This window comes from Somniosus microcephalus, chromosome 1 (genome assembly GCF_052327205.1).
Source record: "Somniosus microcephalus isolate GS21.2 chromosome 1, FLI_Smic_1.0, whole genome shotgun sequence".
NCBI lineage: Eukaryota > Metazoa > Chordata > Chondrichthyes > Squaliformes > Somniosidae > Somniosus > Somniosus microcephalus.
The window spans coordinates 224,504,908-224,525,392 of record NC_140987.1 but is presented as its reverse complement, the minus strand read 5'-3'; the positions used below and the strand labels follow the sequence as shown (position 1 = coordinate 224,525,392).

General features: G+C 43.0%; 1 protein-coding gene across 2 annotated transcripts in view; it reads left to right on the top strand.

Annotated features, from left to right (window-relative positions):
- Window positions 1–20,485, top strand: part of uba6 (ubiquitin like modifier activating enzyme 6) — a 172,896-nt gene that overhangs the window by 93,135 nt on the left and 59,276 nt on the right. For both annotated transcript variants that reach the window (XM_085990848.1, XM_085990841.1), the window contains exons 14-19: window positions 6,327–6,470; window positions 6,565–6,632; window positions 8,519–8,597; window positions 12,283–12,363; window positions 16,285–16,362; window positions 19,308–19,489. In XM_085990848.1, coding sequence (XP_085846974.1) covers window positions 6,327–6,470; window positions 6,565–6,632; window positions 8,519–8,597; window positions 12,283–12,363; window positions 16,285–16,362; window positions 19,308–19,489 — 632 coding nt within the window. The remainder of the gene's footprint in view (window positions 1–6,326; window positions 6,471–6,564; window positions 6,633–8,518; window positions 8,598–12,282; window positions 12,364–16,284; window positions 16,363–19,307; window positions 19,490–20,485) is intronic.

The window sequence follows — 20,485 nt, the reverse complement described above, 5'->3', positions numbered from 1 at the left end:
TTTCTTGCCATTAAGATAATAACTTGCTCTACGATTTTTCCTGCCAAAGTGCATAACCTCACACTTTCCAGTATTGTATTCCATCTGCCAAATCTCTGCCCACTTACTTAGCCTGTCTATGTCCCCTTGAAGGTTTTTTATGTCCTCCTCACTCACTACTTTCCCCCCCATCTTAGTATCATCTGCAAACTTTGATATGTTACACTCGGTCCCCTCCTCCAAATCGTTAATATAGATTGTAAAGAGTTGGGGACCCAGCACTGACCCCTGCGGAACACCACTAGTTACTGATTGCCAGTCTGAGAATGAACCATTTATCCCAACTCTCTGCCTTCTGTTAGATAGCCAATCCTCTATCCATGCCAGAATATTACCCCCAATCCTGTGATTTTTTATCTTAAGCAATAATCTTTTGTGTGGCACCTTGTCAAATGCCTTTTGGAAGTCTAAATACACTGGTTCCCCTTTATCCACCCTATATGTTACTTCCTCAAAGAACTCCAGCAAATTTGTCAAACATGACTTCCCCTTCATAAAACCATGCTGACTTTGTCCTATTAAATTATGATTATCCAAATGTCCTGTTACTGTCTCCTTAATAATGGACTCCAAAATGTTACCTACCACAGATGTTAGGCTAACCGGTCTATAGTTTCCAGCCTTCTGTCTACTGCCCTGTTTAAATAAGGGTGTTACATTAGCAGTTTTCCAGTCTGCCGGGACCATTGCCGAGTCCAGGGAGTTTTGGAAAATTATTACCAATGCATACACAATCCCTACCGCCACTTCCCTCAAGACCCTAGGATGTAAGCCATCAGGTCCAGGTGATTTATCCGCCTTGAGTCCCATTATTTTACCGAGTACCACTTCCTTAGTGATTTTGATCGTGTTTAGCTCCTCCCCCCCCTTTAGCCCCCTGTTTGTCCAGTGTTGGGATATTCTTAGTGTCTTCTACTGTAAAGACTGATGTAAAATATTCATTCAGTGTTTTTGCCATCTCCATATTTCCCACCATTAATTTCCCGGTCTCATCCTCTAAGGGACCAACATTTACTTTAGCCACCCTTTTTCTTTTTATATAACTATAAAAACTCTTACTATCTGTTTTTATATTTTTTGCTAATTTACTTTCATAATCTATCTTCCCTTTCTTAATCAATCTTTTTGTTATTTTTTGCTGTCTTTTAAAGTTTTCCCAATCCTCTATCCTCCCACTAGATTTGGCTACCTTATATGCCCTTGTTTTTAGTCGAATACTATCCTTAATTTCTTTACTTAGCCACGGATGGCTGTCTTTTACACCCTTTTCTTCTCAGTGGAATATATATTTTTTGGAAGTTGTAAAATAACTCCTTAAACGTACACCACTGATCATGTATCGTCTTACCCTTCAATCTATTTTCCCAATCCACTCTACTCAATTCCGCTCTCATACCTTCATAGTCTCCTTTATTCAAGCTCAGCACGCTTGTTTGAGATCCAACCTTCTCACCCTCTAATTGAATATGGAATTCAACCATGTTATGGTCACTCATTCCAAGGGGATCCTTTACTAGGACATTTTTAATTAATCCTGTCTCGTTACACAGGACCAGATCTAAGGTTGCCTGCCCCCTGGTCGGTTCAGTTACATACTGCTCAAGAAACCCATCCCTAATACACTCAATGAACTCATCCTCAAGGCAGCCCTGCCCAATTTGATTTGTCCAATTAATATGATAGTTAAAATCCCCCATAATTATAGATGTTCCCTTATTACAAGCCTCAACTATTTCCTGATTGATACTCCGTCCAACAGAGTTGCCACAGTTCGGAGGCCACTAGTGTTTTTTTCCCCTTATTATTCCTTACCTCCACCCAAACTGTTTCATTGTCCTGATCTTTTGACCCAATATCATTTCTCTGTATTACAGTGATTCCTTCCTTTATTAACATAGCCACCCCACCTCCCCTTCCTTCCTGCCTGTCCTTCCTGATCGTTAAATAACCTGGTATGTTTAATTCCCAGGCATTGTCACCCTGCAGCCATATTTCTGTAATGGCCACAAGATCATACCCATATGTAGTTATTTGTGCCATTAACTCATCTATTTTGTTACGAATGCTACGTGCATTCAGATAGAGAACTTTCAAAGATGTTTTGTGACACTTAGTTCCTGCTTTTGCCCTTTTTATTACTTTACCTTTTACTCCATACCTTCTGCCCCTTCCTGACATGCTCTGGTTTTTAATTTCCCCACTGCTACCTAAGTCTATGACCTTCTCTGTTGTCATTTGTATTATTTGCTCTCTAGGAACCTCCCCCCCACTAGTTAGTTTAAAGCCCTCTCTACAGCCCTAGTTATATGATCCGCCAGGACTCTAGTCCCAGCACTGGCTAAGTGAAGCCCGTCCCAACGGAACAGCTCCCTCCTGCCCCAGTACTGGTGCCAGTGTCCCAGGAAGCAAAACCCATTTCTCCCACACCAGTCTTTGAGCCACGCATTTAACTCTCTAATTTTATTTGTCCTAGCCAAATTCGCTCGTGGCTCAGGTAATAATCACCCTTGTGGTTCTGCTTTTTAATTTGGCCCCTAGCTGCTCAAACTCCCTCAGCAGAACTTCCTTCCTTGTCCTATCTATGTCGTTGGTACCAACATGGACCACGACAACTGGATCCTCCCCCTCCCACTCCAAGTTTCTCTCCAGTCCAGAGAAGATGCCCTTAACCCTGGCACCGGGCAGGCAACACAGCCTTCGGGACTCTGGCTCTCGGCTGCAGAGAGCTCTATCTATCCCCCTAACGATACTATCCCCTACCACTACAACATTTCTTTTAACTCCCCCCACTTGAATGGCCCCCCGCTCCACGGTGCTGTGGCCAGGTTGCTCATCCTCCCCGCAGTCCCTGTTCCCATCCTCACAGGGAGTAAGAGCCTTGAACCTGTTGGACAAGTGCAAGGGCTGCGGCTCCTCCAACACTACCTCCTGGATCCCCGTACCTGCCTCACTTCTAGTCACACCATCCTGACCCTGGCCATGGACTACATCTGAATTAATTAATCTAATTGGTGTGACTACCTCCTGATACACAGAGTCCAGGTAACTCTCCCCCTCCCTGATGTGTCTCAGTGTTTGAAGCTCGGACTCCAGCTCTTCAACACGGAGCCGGAATTCCTCGAGCAGCCAACACTTACTGCAAATGTGATCACCGTGAGCATCAATGGTGTCATACCCTCAGTCCATTGAAATCAGTGGGTAACACTGTCACACCCCCAGTCCATTGAAATCAGTGGGTAACGCTGTCACACCCCCAGTCCATTTAAATCAGTGGGTAATGCTGTCACACCCCCAGTCCATTGAAATCAATGGGTAACACTGTAACAGTAACACCTGTTACTCTTGCATATTACAGAGGTGACGATGCAATCTCTAAAATTATTATTTCAAGAACGCCTGTTATTCTTTGTTGCTCCAGGGGTGGCACTGTAACCTCTCGCAACCTATTACAGCAAACACAACTAAAAGACAGACCACAGAAAATGCTGGAAAAACTCAGCAGGCCAGGCAACATCCGTGGAGAGAAATTAGAGTCGATGTTTCGGGTTGAAACCCTTCTTCAAAACTGGAAAGGAAATGAAATAGATCGAAAGGAGGGCTGGGGAGGGAACAAAAGAAGTGAATAGACATTAAGAGGTATTCAAAACGAGACGAGATGGTGATAGGACTAGTAAAGAGACAAAAGACGGCTCAGATTAGGTGTGAAATGTACTGGCAGAATGAGAGACAGCTGCCATGTAAAAAGAGGAGGTGGGGGGGGGAGGGAAAACCCAAAACAAAGGGGTGGGGAAAAAAAAATATAAGTAAAAATGTAATAGGGGCCGAGGTTATGATTTGAAATTGTTGAACTCGATATTGAGTCCGGAAGGCTGTAAAATGCCTAATCGGAATATCGTGTTCAACAATTTCAGATCATAACCTCGGCCCCTATTACATTTTTACTTCTATATTTTTTTTCCCCACCCCTTTGTTTTGGGTTTTCCCTCCCCCCCCCCTCTTTTTACATGGCAGCTGTCTCTCATTCTGCCAGTACATTTCACACCTAATCTGAGCCGTCTTTTGTCTCTTTACTAGTCCTATCACCATCTCGTCTCGTTTTGAATACCTCTTAATGTCTATTCACTTCTTTTGTTCCCTCCCCAGCCCTCCTTTCGATCTATTTCATTTCCTTTCCAGTTTTGAAAAAGGGTTAGACCCGAAACATCGACTCTAATTTCTCTCCACGGATGTTGCCTGGCCTGCTGAGTTTTTCCAGCATTTTCTGTTGTTATTTTGGATTTCCAGCATCTGCAGTATTTTGCTATCGTAAAAGACAGACCATTTCTTCTAACTGTGAGCAACACCACAGGAGATTAACTATTTTTAAATAAATAAATGGTCTGTTGCAACATTAAATGTGGATATGAAGCCGAGGATTTCCTGCAGTTAAAATGTAGAACTTAAGGCCTTCACTCCCTTTCTTCCACTCACATGTGCACATGCTACAGAGCGAAAGTTATGCGTTGCGGCGCAAGCCTTGCTTGTCACCATAGTAATTTAGAAACACTTCACCAAACACCCCTCTCCATCCAACTCACATGGCTGTATGTTGAGATGCATTCTCAATAGGTTATTTTTTTTTTTAAACTGGCTATTTGTTCTAATCATTCTCCATAGTTCCTTTGAAAACCGCTATACTTGGGAACGTGTCAGTTTTTCAAACTATGGAGTCAGTTTTCAAGATTCTGTGTCCAATGTGAATCTTGCTCTGTGGCAGCACTGACTGGAGAATCTGGTGTGGAGGTCAGCACGCCCGATATAGTACACCCCCAATTTTCCAGCTATTTTTATGGCCGGAAAAACAGGCATGCACAGATTGAATGAGCTGACCGCCATGACCAATTCTCAGTAGAACTTTCTCTTGGAGTGAGGCTCCCCGCATTAGTTGCGGAGCCTCAAATTTACCTTTATGTGTCTATACAATTCTGGATTTCAGGGCTACTTTGCTAACCTCAACAATTCACTTTGAGATATTTACAGTTACAGTTGACACAGTCATGCTATCGGCTGAGTCAGAACAGACCATTCGCACAGCTAGGTTTGCAGGTCATAATTGCCTGTGTGGAGTTGAGGCATCGCCTTGTATTTCACAGGAATTGGATGTTTTAAGGAAGCTTGACAAATAACCATCTCATTAGCTCTGGTGGCAAAAACAGAGGTGCAGCCTCAAAAAAATGAAAACTTTTCATTAGACACAGAGTTTTAGGTAACTTAACATACATTTATGGCTTCCGCTAATGAGGAAATAATCCAAAGCACACTCTGTAAAATGCTCCTTTAGATTTTGCTGCCATTGGCAGCATTTTGGAGAATGTCCACTGTAATACCAAATGATTGGAATGGTTCGCTTTTAGTTTATTGGAATATTAGCTTTATGCAGTAATTTAAAGAAATGCATCACACCAGTCATAATTCCAGGTTCAAGTATCAAATCTCTCCATGGAGATGCACCTTGCCCGGTATCAAGACCTTTCCATGCAGATATAACTCGTCCACCAGAATCAACAGCAAAATCAATAAAACTGTAATTTGAGACATAACCGGCTAGCTTCCATAAGGCAACAACTAAAATGGGAAAAAAAATGAGGCTGAGATTTGGAAAGGAACCTACTGTTACAATTCAAGTTTTCTACTGTGTTTATAATGAATTGTAATTTTCATAAGTGGGCTGTTCCTCCTTCCCCAATTATCAAAAACTTATAATCTTGGGTGTGCCTTGAAAAGTAGTGTGCCACAGATCTAACAGTGACCCTTTTACAGAGATATTTTACACCAGAAATTGCACAGGGTACCCAATATAGGCGGGAAACACATTGCTATTGGACTGCATTGTTCAGGCTAAAGCTACAAGTTGGATTTATTGTAAGATTTGTGATTACACAAAAATAGATGTAAACACAAAGAAATCAGTAGTACTATAACTTACAAAACAAAAAGACGCATCAGTCCAAAAGGGTTTGTACACGGGGAGCCCAGCGTTGTTTTTGCTGCAGTCAAAACTGAAATGAAGCAGCCTGCAAAACATATCCAGATTAAGAGACCTCTGAGCTGTCAATCAAGCCAGATCAAAGATACAGTGAAGCATCTTGAACACACAACCTGTTGACAAGCAATGCCCAAGCTTGTTACCCAATTAATACTTTGACAAAGTGAAAGTGAACTTGATGTTTTAGATGTATAGCCAAATTTCAGTGGCTACGTATTTTGTGGTGTCAGCATGAATTTTTTTCCTTGTGTGTGTATTACAGGCTGCTGTTAATCAAGAGATTGTTAAGCGGCTTTCACGGACAGCAAGAGGATGTTTGGCTCCTCTCACTGCTGCGTTCGGCGGAATCATTAGCCAGGAAGCCTTGAAGGCACTAACAGGCAAATTTTCTCCTCTTCAACAATGGGTTAGTTTGTATTCGAGACAGTTGACTGTAATTTTTTTAACCACTTTTAAGGAGTTTTATTGCTTTACAGAAATCATCTTTCTTTTGTTTTTAGCTATATTTTGATGTGACAGAGATTCTTCCGAATCTTGAAGATACTAGCAGTGATCAGTTCCAACCAAGGTATGTGAGAAAGATCTGTTGTGTGCTTGAGGGTTTTACAGATGGGAAAATGTATTGTTGGACAGTCAAACTTCAGCACCTATTTGGAAGCCCTGATTAATGGAACCCAGGTAACAATTTGCTCCTGAATGCTGGAAGCTTGCAACTGATGGGAGAAGACTTCCAGCAATATTTTCCTAACTTGTATTCAGCTACCATTTTTTTTCCAAAACTGCAGAATGCACAAGGAATGCTGAGCAATGGCGGAATCCTATTATGTCATACTGGCCTGGATTTTGCGGTCAGCGGCAAAGCGATGGCGCTCGCCACTGACCTCGAAGGAAGCTGCCCACAAAGATCTAGCGATCTCTGTGACGTCGATTTCACCTCTCCCGATGTTACGTTGAATCTGACGCCAAGTCTAGGGATCTCCAGCAACAGTGATATCATCAAAATGGCTAAGCAGCCAATCATATTGAATAATTCTTATAGACAGCAAATCAGGATGTAAAATGCACTGATTTTCCTTCACTTTTTAATCATTTTACAGAGAGCGAAATAAAGATTGGGACATATACATGGGATTAAGGTAGCAGCTGAAATATCATGAACAAACTTTTAAAAAAAATTATAAAAAACCATGCAATTTTTATCATAATGGAAAAATTTGACATTCCCACAAATAATAAATTAGTTTTTCAGGGCCAGAACAGTTGTTCAGCAGACAGTACGCCACTAAAAATCCAGTTACACCTCTTTCAACAAGGCTTAACTTTTAATTTTTTTTTAACAACGATATTCCTGTGTAAAAGGGGAAGTTTTCTTCAGTTCAGTGATTTGAATTGATTGCCGACTCTAGGGAGATCAACAGCGCAGCCTGTGGAGAAGCGTAAAATAACTGACAGCAACTTCTGGATATCTACGTTTATCTGCACATGTGCAGACTCCGGAAGTTGCTGTTAGTTTCAGAGGAGTAATGACGGCGAACGTTGGCAGTTTCACCCTCATTACTACTGCAAAATCTGGGCCATTATGATTAAACCTCCTGTCAGCTCTTAGAACGCACTGAAGTTGGAGACCAAGTTTGGGGTATGAGGAATTCCAGGATTTTATGATCAGGGCTCATCACCTGCAGCAGAACGGGTATAAATGAAATGAAACTGCAAAACTGAGCCACCTATATTTTAATTGTCACTTGTGAGTAGTCAGTCCATGATCTGCATGTGCTTAAGAATACCTGAAAGCTGTCAGAACGCAGTTGCTTATACAATGTAATTCAAAGGCGCCAGCCTTGGTTCACTGGTAGCACTCTCGCCTCTGAATCAGAAGCTTGTGGGTTTAAGTCCCACTCCAGAGACTTGAGCACAAAATCTAGGCTTACACTTTAGTGCTGGACTGAGCTAGTGCTGCAGTGTCAGAGGGTAACCTCTTTCAGATGAGGCATTAAACCGAGGCCACATCTGCCCTCTCAGGTGGATGTACAAGATCCCGAGGCACTATTCGAAGAAGAGCAAGGGAGTTCTCTCTGGCATCCTGGTCAATATTTATCATTCAACCAGCATCACTAAAACAGGTTATTTGTTCACTGCTGTTTGTGGGACTTTGCTGTGTGCAAATTGGCTGCCGTGTTTCCCATATTACAACAGTGATTACACTCAAAGAAAGTACTTTGTTGCCTGTAAAGCGCTTTGGGATGTCCTGAGGTCATAAAAGGTGCTACAGTATATAAATGCACGTCTCCTTTCCTTTCTTTTTTTTTGGGAGGCTGTAGTTCCAACATTAGTTTTATTTGGAGTATTTTTTCACTTTCTGGAGTGTATCTGCTTTCCATTTACATTACCATATGTGCACATGGATCGTGAGTTATTATCTAATAGTAATTATACATAATCTGTGTTTTCATGCAGGGGAGATCGATATGATGCTCTACGTGCATGTATTGGAGAATCCATGTGCCAAAAACTCAGCAACCTCAATGTTTTCATAGTAAGTGTCTTTTATACTTGCCATCTTAGGCCAGAGCAACATAAGTACCTCTTCTCTAAGTTTGGCATTCTGAAATATTGTGACCTAAATGTTTGTCGTATTTCTCAATCCAAAACCCCGTTGTCTTACTGGTTTTCCTCCTGTAAATTCACCTTTATTCTATTCAGCAGATTGAGCAAAACAGCAATTACTGTACGGGCTTAGTACATGCCATTGTTTGCACATCGACGTACACATACATAGGAAAATGGTTTTCGTTTTGGGATATATCTCGATCATGGCACGAATCGAGAAGCTGTATTTGACTGCTGACATACAGCAATCCCGTAAAAAAATGACAGGAAATTATGTTATCTTATGGAATTTATCCCATGTGCATGAGATAATATCTCTCGGGAACCTTTTGAACACACGCTGGTCCCAAATGTTTCACCAGAATTTCACACTTCTAATACTGCTTCCATCCTCAAAACTCCCTTAATGTGGATAAATATACCTTTTTTTTTAGATTTGTTCCTGGAATGTGCGTGACACTGGCAAGGCAGCATTTATTGCCCATTCCTAGTTGTGGGCATTAAGAGTCAACCACGTAGAGAGCTCCATGGGGGGCAGGTTCCTTTCCCAGTTGGGATTTTAAGACAAGACTTGCCATGAGCTCTGGGGTACTAGACCATTATCATAGCCCCTATGCTACCATATCTGTTACACTATTTTAGCCCACAATAAAAAGGTACATAAGAAATAGGAGCAGGAGTAGGCCATTTGGCCCTTTGAGCCTGCTCCGCCATTCAATAAGATCATGGCTGATCTACCTCAACTCCACTTTCCTGCACTATCCCCATATCCCTTGATTCCCTTAATATCCAAAAATCTATTGATCTCTGCCTTGAATATACTCACGACTGAGCCCCCACAGCCCTCTGGGGTAGAGAATTCCAAAGATTCACCACCCTCTGAGTGAAGAAATTTCTCCTCATCACAGTCCTAAATGGCCGACCCCTTATTCTGAGACTGTGACCCCTGGTTCTAGACTCCCCAGCCAGGGGAAACATACTCCCTGCATCTACCCTGTCAAGCCCTGTAAGAATTTTGTATGTTTCAATGAGATCACCTCCCATTCTTCTAAACTCCAGAGAATATAGGCCTAGTCTACTCAATCTCTCCTCATAGGACAATCCTCCCCATCCCAGAAATCAGTCTGGTGAACCTTCGTTGCACTCCCTCTATGGCAAGTATATCCTTCGTTGGGTAAGGAGACCAAAACTGTACACACTAGGTGTGGTCTCACCAGGGCCCTATATAATTGCAGTAAGACGTCTTTACTCTTATACTCAAATCCTTTTGTAATAAAGGCCAACATACCATTTGCTTTCCTAATTCCTTGCTGTACATGCATATTAACTTTCAGCGATTCGTGTACAAGGACACCCAGGTCCCTCTGAACACCTACATTTCCCAATCTCTCACCATTTAAATAATACTCTGATTTTCTATTTTTCCTACCAAAGTGGATAACTTTACATTTCTCCACATTATATTCCATTTGCCATGTTCTTGCCCACTCACTTAACCTGTCTATATCCCCTTGCAGCCTCTTTGCATCCTTCTCACAACTTACATTCCCACCTAGCTTTTATCCGAACTTCCGAAAACCGAAACCCTCTAAAAACCGAAGATTTTTTCGTTCAGCGTAAGTTGTGCGCACGACATGACCAGAGTGGCGCACGACTTACGCTGAGCAGAGGGTCAGCGTAAGTCGTGCGCATGACCCCGACCCCCGCCGCCGACCCCCCGCCGACCCCGACCCCCCCCGCGGACCCCCCCCCCCCCCGCCGACCCCCCGCAGACCCCCCGCAGACCCGCCGACCCCCCACGGACCCCGACCCCCGCCGACCCACCCCCGACAAATTTCCCAGTCTTATAAAATACCTTCCGAAATCCGAAATTTTCCGAAAACCGAAACACGGCTGGTCCTGAGGTTTTCGGATAAAGGATAGTCTACCTGTATTACATTTGGTCCCCTCATCCAAATCATTGATATAGATTGTAGAACAGAGTAAAAGATAAGCTGAGTTGAAGTGAGTACTATGAATAAAAAGTGCTCACTCTGGGGAAAGCACACCAGTAGAACCAGCTGATTCTTCAGTGGAGGCATGGGATTTTTTTTTAATTGCTTTTGGCTTTTTCAGTAGGTAGGATCCTGCAGGATTGACCTGCGCCCCTCATACTCAGTAGACCCTCTCCCCTCCTTAGTTGGGACCTGCAGTGTTGTGGATTCCTAAGGCAGGCATCAATTGAAGAGGTAGAGCAGTGCTGCTGGGAGCAGGATGCACGCATCAGCCCACTGCGCTCTGGCTGAGTCAGCAGCACTGTCCACAATTTCTTTATATTCCCACTACCCCACTGAAAGTTCAGCCATTTCTGACAGTGGAAGGGATCAAAAGGCAGAGCTTCAAGGCCCTGAATAGATTGAGATGTTAGGTCTGATTTGGCCCATGGGCTGGCAGTCAGACAGCCCCACCATAACTGGCCAGTACTCACTGTCCAGGCTCACACATGGAGGAGACATTGGAGAGCCCACACAGTGCCTTTAGAACCATGTCACAGCAATGGATGGAGTATGTACAACATGGAGTATGTACAACCAAGTACATGCACTAAATCCACAAAATGAGAAAAGTCTGGAAACACGCCAGGTCCATCAGCATCTGTGGAGAGAACAGACAAGGTTATGCTTCAGGTATAACCCATTATCAGAATTGGAAAAAAATATATACATGTACAGCATTTATAAAGATCAAGAACAAGAGCACACAGTACTTTGCTTTGTTTAAAGTTACCTGTCTTCAGGAGAGGGGGAGAAAATTAGCAAGAAAAACAAATCTTCCCACAATGTATACAGCATAGCAATCATGCAATATCACACTTTAAAAAAAAGAACTTCATGTCCCTTGAAGTAAAATAACTCAGGATTTTTAAAATAGCTCTACTGTACCCACTATAGTGGGGACTCAGTAGCCTGGATTAAACAGTTCTACTTTGGAATTGGATTGAGCCATGTACTGTTATGCAGTCTCTGGATTCAGAAGCCACCTGAACTTCATGCTCTCCTTGTTTTTTGATGTGTAATAATTATAATTTTATTAAATTGTTTATAGCTTCTTTAGAATGCAGTCTGTATTTGTTGCTTTACTCTAATTAGCTATAACTTTTATACAATGGTTAATGTATTTGCATATGTGCAGACACATAAGCAGTATTGTATCTAACCAGGTGTCCAGTGGAGTGTTGATTGTCCAATTAGACATCATAGAAGAAGCCAAAAGTACCCAAATTTGGACATCCTGTGAATATAATACAAATGAAGGATGGTGCACTATTGACGTTCCAATACTCAGTGCCACAAGCACCCTCTGTAAACATCATCATATTTGCGATGCATGCTAATGACATCTATAGGCAAACATTGCCTTTCTCTTGGAATCGATTTTGCCTTTTTGAAATGTGGACACAGGATTCTGAATGGACTCACTTGATTCAAAAGTACATGTGTTCCTAATTGATTTTTGCACTGTGTTTGTAAGACATGACCTTGCAATCATTTAATATTTTTCTCATTTAACTGCACCACATGTGGAATTGAGGTGTGTAAAAAATTAAAAAAAAACCTGCTGTTTCCTTTCAGGTTGGATGTGGTGCAATTGGCTGCGAAATGCTTAAAAACTTTGCTCTACTTGGTGTTGCCACTGGTTCTGAAAGAGGAGTGGTATGTATCTTTCCCCTAATAGACAGGTGAAGTAGTTAGATCATATGTTGCTATAGTATTTGTAGGCCAGTCACAACATACAGCAGTAATAGAGTGATTAGGGAGATGGTGGAAGCAGTTAGTATTGATTAATTCAAGTATAAATTAGATTTCTTTTCAGAAAATAACATTCTGGGATACAGTATATGAGTAATTTGAGACATGACATGTAATATGCTTGGGAGGAACAGGTGACTTTGGACCTATGGTTCCCAAAGCTCTCCACCACTGGCGTTTTCCTCGTCTCATGTCTGGGTCTGTTGTAGACTAATTGATAGAGGTTGATTGCTATGATTAGTCAACAACTCCATTATCGTTGTATCATGCAACTACCAGGATGGTAGAAGATGAACTAGATGGACCGTGGACTTTTTCTGTCTAGCAATTCCTATGTTCCTATTAATAGCTGTTTCATTACTGAACTTGTGATAACCCACCGTGAAAAAAACTGTTAGCGATGAGAAAAAAGTAACGGCAATCAATAATGTACATCAATGATTTAGGTATAGCGCTGGAGAAAATGGTGTTATTAGTATCATCTGCATATTTGGAGGCATAGTAAATTATTCTGAGGACCAAAAGAAGCTGCTAGGAGAAATTGTTCAGATGGTGGAATTGGCAAAAAAGTGGCAGATGGAAATCAGTGTCCGTAAATGTGAAGTGAATGGGGGAAGGCTGAGATGTGGAAGAGCAGAGGGACCTCAGGGTTCAGGTTCATAAGACATTACAAACAGCACCTCAACTGGATAAGGCCATAAAAAATCTAATGAAATACTGGGCTTTATAGGAAGAGTTATAGAATATCAAATGTGAGGTATAATGATGAATCTATAGAAAACCTCAAGACTACAATTAAAGTACTGTGTGCAGTTTTGGGCTCCACACTATAGAAAGGGTGTTGAGGCAATAGAGAGGGTACAGCACAGATTCACTAGGATGCTCCCTGGTATGAGGAAATGCAAATATGAAGAAATACTTGAAAAACTGGGGTAGTTTTCATTAGAAAAAGAAATTATGGTTTGATTTAATAGAAGTGTTTAAAATTATGACGGTATAAGACAGAGTAGATAGAAACAGATTATTCAGTGATTGGATCTAGAACAAGGGAACACAGATATAAGATTAAATATAAGAACCTGGAGATTCCGCTAGCTGTGGTGGAACTTCCAGCACAATTTGCCCAAAATCGGCCAAACCAGCGCAAAAGATCAAGAAATTTCAAGCGTAAATTACGTCCAGCGCAAATCAAGTTTCCGTGATCTTTTGTGCTGATTTAAAAAAACATTACGCTGGAATCCGGCCCCTCTCACAAAATTGGCCACATCCCAGATTAAATTAATCGCCATTGCGAGTTTCCACTATGTGCCTGTTTGCGGGCCTTCGAGGAGGCTCTTAAAATTAAGCCTTTTTTATAGGCGCAAAGGCACCAATAGGCACCTTTTAAAAGCTTTCAGTTTTTTTTTAATTTACTGAGAAACTGTCTACTGTACATCAATAAAACTAGTACAGGAAACTTTGGTTTATCCGGAGGTTAACTGTCCGGAATGCTCGATCCACCGGCAAAAATCAGGAGCCGTTCCGTTAGGTATTTTTTCTTTTCGTTGCTTTTTTTTCACCAGTCAGCCTCTGCAAGGTCTCGCTAAAGCTGTTGCTAAGCTACAGAGATGCTTGCAAGGTACGGCTGACTGTTTAGAAGCTGTTGCTAAGCAACAGGGTTTGTTGATTCACACGGAACTGAAAAGCTCCGTATGTTTCAACATTAGCGCTGGTTTGTCCGGCAGTTTTGATGGGACGGCAACAGCTCGGTCCTGTCGGTGCCGGATATCACAAAGTTTCCTGTAAATGGTTCTGTATAGTTTTTAAAGTCGTTATCAGTTATTTAAAATTGGGTTACTTACTGTTGGTGGACTAGGCACTATGATTAAAAATGCTTAGTTTTTGTGAGTTTTTTTCTGTTGTATTAATAAAACTGCACCAGGCTACCACTCTTAAACATATCAAGGAATACTTTTTAATACAATTTTTTTTCAATTACATTTGAAAATGCTGCCCAATTGTGGTTCATGGAAGATTTACATTTGGCGACATGCAATTGAGTTTGAGCAGAAACTTGAGCAAAGAATTCATTTTTTAAAACTAGCGCAGTTGTGAGCGCAATTTGCTCCCGGATCACCGATTGCGCCTAAAGTGGAAACGCTTGGCCAAGAGATTTAGGACAGGAGAAACCTTTTTACACAGTAGGTTATGAGGCAGTGGAATGCACTACCAGAGTTAATGATTGAGGCAGAGACCCTGTCAATGTTTAAGAATAGGTTAGGATAGGTGGTTGAAGCAAAGCAGGGTAAAGGGAAATGGCTGGGCACATGGGATTAGGAGTACTGCTCATGTGGAATATAAACAGCGACATAGACTGATTGGGCCGAATGGCCTGTTTCTGTGTTAGAATTTCCATGTAATTCTATGTATCATTTAATCAGCTGACCAGAAATGTTGTTTCTCAAACCTCAGACAGTGAGACATGATGAACTGATTAAATCTGTTGAGGCTTTGCACAGTAGGCGAAAGAGTATTCCCTATTCGCAGACATTTTAAGACTGAATTTCATCATCTATTTGCCCTAATTTGAGGTAGCAACAGGACATTAGAGTCTGGGAAATCTGGCAGCACGGATTTCCGCCAGATTTTGGGCCCCGCAGTCTCTTCCAATTGAACCTCGGAAGGCTGCATGAAGCTCCTGTCCTGCCTTTACGTAAAAAGTGACATGGGAAGGTGCATCCCCACTTTATGGCTCTCTTTATGTCTTGGGCGCCGAGTCTCCAGCATGGCCTGAAAACCTGTCGGGAAGCGGGTCTCTAGGAGGAGGACCTTTAAACGGGTGCACAGATTTCAGCAGCAGGTGTTTGACTTTTTACAAGCCCTCCTTGTAATTTAAAAAAAAACTGCTGGCACCTAGGCTTTACGTCCAATTTCATTATTTACTTTTTGGCCCTAGTTCCCTCTGTCACCCACCAAGATGCCACCAACTATTTCTATAAGCCCTGGCAAACCTACCGAACAACAATAGTGGTGATCTGTCTTCTCAGGTTCTGGGTAAGCAGACAGGCAGATGCTGAGCTGCGCTGTCTGCTGTAAGGACGCCTGTGGCTGCGATGCAGCAGATTACTTGTACATGCAGTGACAGTAATGGTCAGCTACAGCCTGAAACGTGGCTGCACTTCCTTGCAGTCATGCTGCAATGCTGAGCTATGGGGTTGGTGCTGTGGAGTGACACAGAGAGCAACCCTTGCAAGCATCTCATGCACTTGACTTCAGCAGCTATCCAACAGGAGGCCAAGTGCTGGGCTGCATTGTTACATGACTGCACCTTCCTTTCCCTTCATCTTGGCTGACATCTTTTAATCTCCTGCCCCTTCAACCTTAGCAAAGGCCACTAATGGGTTGAGAAACCTTTTAAGGCTGTTGAGAAGTTTTCCAAACTTTTATTCATCGATTATGACACTTCCCTTTAAATTTGACTTACACAATTTTCCATTCCTACCACTAGTGTCATCCCTAGATTCTTTTGAGTTTACACAAAGTTGTGACTAATCATGTAAATGAGTTTGGACTGGAGAATTGAGTGCTATTTGCACTTGAGATTAGGTGGGTCTTAAAGCAGTGCCAGCAAATTAGAACCGATTACATTTGAAAACAAAAATCAGCCACTTTGTTTATAGCTAGACATTGCTATTTAGCCTCGGATGTTTTGGTATCACTTGGATTTATCAGACACGTGTTGGCACTGCCATCTGCAGCAGAGTAGGGAGGGGAAAGAGTTAATTTAATCAAAGGCATGTACAATGTTAATCTTCCAAGCTAACCTTTGGTGTGATTCCCTTACAGATCACTATCTCCGACCCTGATTTAATTGAAAAATCTAATCTAAACCGACAGTTTCTCTTCAGACCTCAACACATACAGGTATTATAATGAACAAACTACAGCTAGTCAATATATCTCTGCCAGACTTGGAAGATATGCTACAAAAGTCAAAGGATTTAAATTCTACACGGTTAAAATAATTCCAGTTCAGGAATTAGCCAATCGTATTTAAGAAACAATAATTGGCCTAGAAATTGGGTTGTGGGCTCGCCAGGGCTGTAGCGCCAGAAATTTTGCGGCAGCGCCCGACGAAAATTCGGTTGCGCCGGCCCCAGAGGGCGGCGGGCGCTAAAGGAGGGTTTTAGCGCCTGAAAACGGGCGTTGAATTGGGTTTCCCGGCGCTAATCCCCCGCTGCGGCACCCGATGCGGTGCGGCAGGCTGGGGAACTGCAGGCCTCCTCCTTCTGTTAAGGAGGAGCTGCCTGCAGCCGACAACTGTCCGGCGGATTCCCCCGACATCTGAGCCCGGCACCTCGGGGAAGTGCCGGGCTCGCAGCACACACTCATCAGGGCCGCGGGGGGGGGTGATGCAGGAGTCCGGGAAGGGAGGTGCGGGCAGGCGGCCGCCGGGAACACGGCCGGCCACCGCTCCACCTTTATGCGCCGGCGCAAAGGCGTGTAAGAACACTTTTCACATTCGTTAGTTGCGCCTGCCACGGGCGAAGCGGGCGCAACTGAATTTGGGCTTGGGGCCGGGTTACCACGGCAACCGGGACGCTGCGCACACCGATGACGTCATCGGTGCCGGCGCAGCGCTACCGGCTAACGCCGATGGTAAGGCCCAAGTCAATTTGCAAAACGGCTATAAGTCCGGCGCAAGGCCCTCTAGCGCCACTAATTGGGCGCTAAGCCCACTCAATTTCTAGGCCATTGTGTCTAAAAGGAAGAATTATGAAACGAGTAGCTATGTTTTTTGGAGAGGATTTTAATTTTTTCCCCTTTTTTCCCATTATTGTAAAATGTTCAAAGCTATAGTATTGTTGGAGCAAAGTTTGCACCAACCACAACATTCCCTACCTCCCACAACACATGACTTGAATCTGTTAATGTTGTAACTAATACCTACTCCTTGTCCACTTGCACACCCATATTGGCTGCTGATCTGGACCCACGCTCCTTTGCCTCTATTACCTTTACTGTGCCACTTGTCTCCAGTCCCCGAGGTCCTTCTTTCATGCTTCCCTCCATCATCACTGACACATTACACCATGCCAACTCTTCTTTTATGCTGCCATCCCAGGTTATCGTTTCTGCTGGACAGGCCCTTTCCCTCCCTCTGTTATAATCTGGGCTCCCTCCATCATGACCATCACTGGATGTCTCCACAATGCTACTTTTCCTTCTGCAGCACTCCCCAGAGGTGAACTGCTCCCATCTCTTCTCCAAAAGTCACACTGGTGAAGGGTGCTGTGCTAAGACTAGGGATAAAGCCACATTTTGGAGTAGAGGGAGTTTGCCTGTATAGTAGTCAGTTGATGCTGACCTAGGAAGACCTTATGTTGAGGGGTTCCATTCCCCAGCACTAATATTCCTATATACAGGAAACTTTGTGATATCCGGCACTGACGGGACCGGCGTGTTGCCGATCTATCAAAACTGCCGGACATACAAAGTTAATGTTGAAGCATACGGAGGTTTTCATCTCCGTATCTGACAACAAACACTGTCGGCTGCAGCTGCAAGTGTCTGTAGCTGAAGCTGTTGCTATAGCTACAGACCTTGCAGTGGCTGACTGGGGGAAAAAAAAGAACGAGATCTAAAAAAACTTACAGAAAACGGCTTCTGATTTTTGCCGTTAGATCGAGTATTCCGGACATACAACCTCCGGATAAACCAAAGTTTCCTGTTAAAAAAAAAAAAAAAAAAAAAAAAAATCAAAATATTCAAAGGCAGAAAAAAAGAGAAAATTTGGTGATCTAAGTTGACGTCAAAATTAGGCAATAAGCGGACTGTGTAGCCAACCGTGCCTTCAGCTCCCTCGGCCCCACACTCTGGAATTCCCTCCCTAAACCCCTCTGCCTCTCCACCTCCCTCTCCTCCTTTAAGACCCACATTAAAACCCACCTCCTTGACCAAGTTTTTAGTCACCCTTCCGAATCTATCCTTTGACTCAGCATTCATTTTTGCTTGTACCTCTGTGAAGCACCTTGGGGAAAAAAAATTTGCCTTAAAGGTGGTATATAAAAGCAAGTTTTTGTTGTAGTAAAAGTGCCATTTTTGTGACACATTCTTTGGAATACCTGGGTTGTCCTTTTGTTGATTTTAAAGGGTTCAAACTGCATTTGTTCCCTTGTCAATGTGTTACAAGAAAAATTAGGTGACAAAGTACTTGTTTTCATGTGTATATTACTGTCAAGAGTTCAAAATTCCTTAATAATTCAGAATTGGGTACCTTGTGCCATTTATATTTGTGGCACTCATGGCTCCTAATCTGCATCCTCCACCACCTCTGACCTTTCTCTCCCGGTGGTTCTGGCCTCCTCTGTGCTGAGCAACCTGGATGCTATCAAGATGCTAGATCGTGTCTAGGTCACTGGAGTGGCAGGAGTGGGGCCTATCGGGGTGTCCGGGCCTGGGACTTAGCCTGAAACACATCAGCAGAATGTAGACAACATCAGTGAAATCAGTCCTCTTATATAAAAAAAAAAAAAAAAGGGGGGCCAGTTTCTACTGTTCTGGCAATTTGTAGCCGCTGTCTCTCCCTCATGGCTGTTGGGCATAGCATCTTGTGCTTCCCCCTTCTTGCCCATTCTGTCGGTGGTGCCACCCAATATATTTAGGTAAGGTGACCCTGCCCTGACCCGGGAAACTCCAGCGGAATCCAGAGCGCAGGTCGCTAGCGCATTGGGATTCTTGCTCCACTGCAGTTATGGTTGAGCTCAATCAAAGAATTGCAGCCCTGCAATGATCAACCCCTGTCAGTTTACCAATGTATTCAGTGCTTTCCTCATAGCATTAACCTGCCTCCTCTGTTTCCTTATCAGAAACCAAAGAGCTGCACAGCTGCATCAGCCACCTTGATGATAAATCCCCAGATAAAAATAGATTCTCACCTAAACAAAGTGTGTCCATCCACAGAGAATGTTTACAGTGATAACTTTTACACCCAAGTAGATGTTGTGGTCACCGCACTGGATAATGTGGAAGCAAGGAGATACGTCGACAGGTAATGTATAAATGAAACGTTGTCTGTTGACAGGATATAAAGGTTGATGTCTAAGGATAGACTTGACACCCAACTGGCATTAGTTTACTGATTATCAAGCACCTTTATGTAACATGAATTGAGCCCACTTGTTTTTAAAAATGTTTTAATGCTTTTTCAGACAACTGAAAAGGAGTGGAGATTGGTGCCCTTATCACTGTTTTGTAGTAACTGAATAAGTCTCATTATATTTACATTATGTGGGATTCCAGGGTTTTTAACCAGTTTTTTGGGATCAAGCTCCACATTTCTGCCCATTTGTTCCCTAGGTCATTATTATGACACTGGTGCCTGTTGAGGGCAACACCAGACCAGCAAACCTGAATCATACTGCTGGCTCCATTTCACACTGGGAGCTGGAAAATAGAACTCTTTTCATGAGTACTTGCTCCACTCACCAGCATTCAAATGCTGGTTAAATTTTAATGTCAGCAAAGAGCTGACTGTCCTGCCGGCGCTCTGCCAAGAGGGTAAACAGTGAAGTTATATTGCTGTATGTGGTGCCAAAGCGAGGAGAAGACATTTCCCATCTCTTGCTTAAGTATACATTATTGACTTAAGATTCTTATGACTTGGAGAAGAATATTAAAAAAAAATCAATATTGGCGACATCATCCGAAAACACCGCGTCAGTTTCCACATGTACGCTGACGACACCCAGCTCTACCTCACTACTACTTCTCTCTACCCCGCCACGGTGTATAAATTGTCAGACTGCTTGTCCGACATACAGTTCTGGATGAGCAAAACTTTTCTCCAATTAAATATTGGGAAAACCGAAGCCATTGTTTTCGGCCCCTGCCACCATCTCCGTTCCCTAGCCACTGACTCCATCCCTCTCCCTAACATCTGTCTGAGGCTGAACTACACTGTTCGCAACCTTGGTGTCATAATTGAACCTGAAATGAGCTTCCGACCACATATCTGCAGCATTACAAAGACCGCCTACTTCCACCT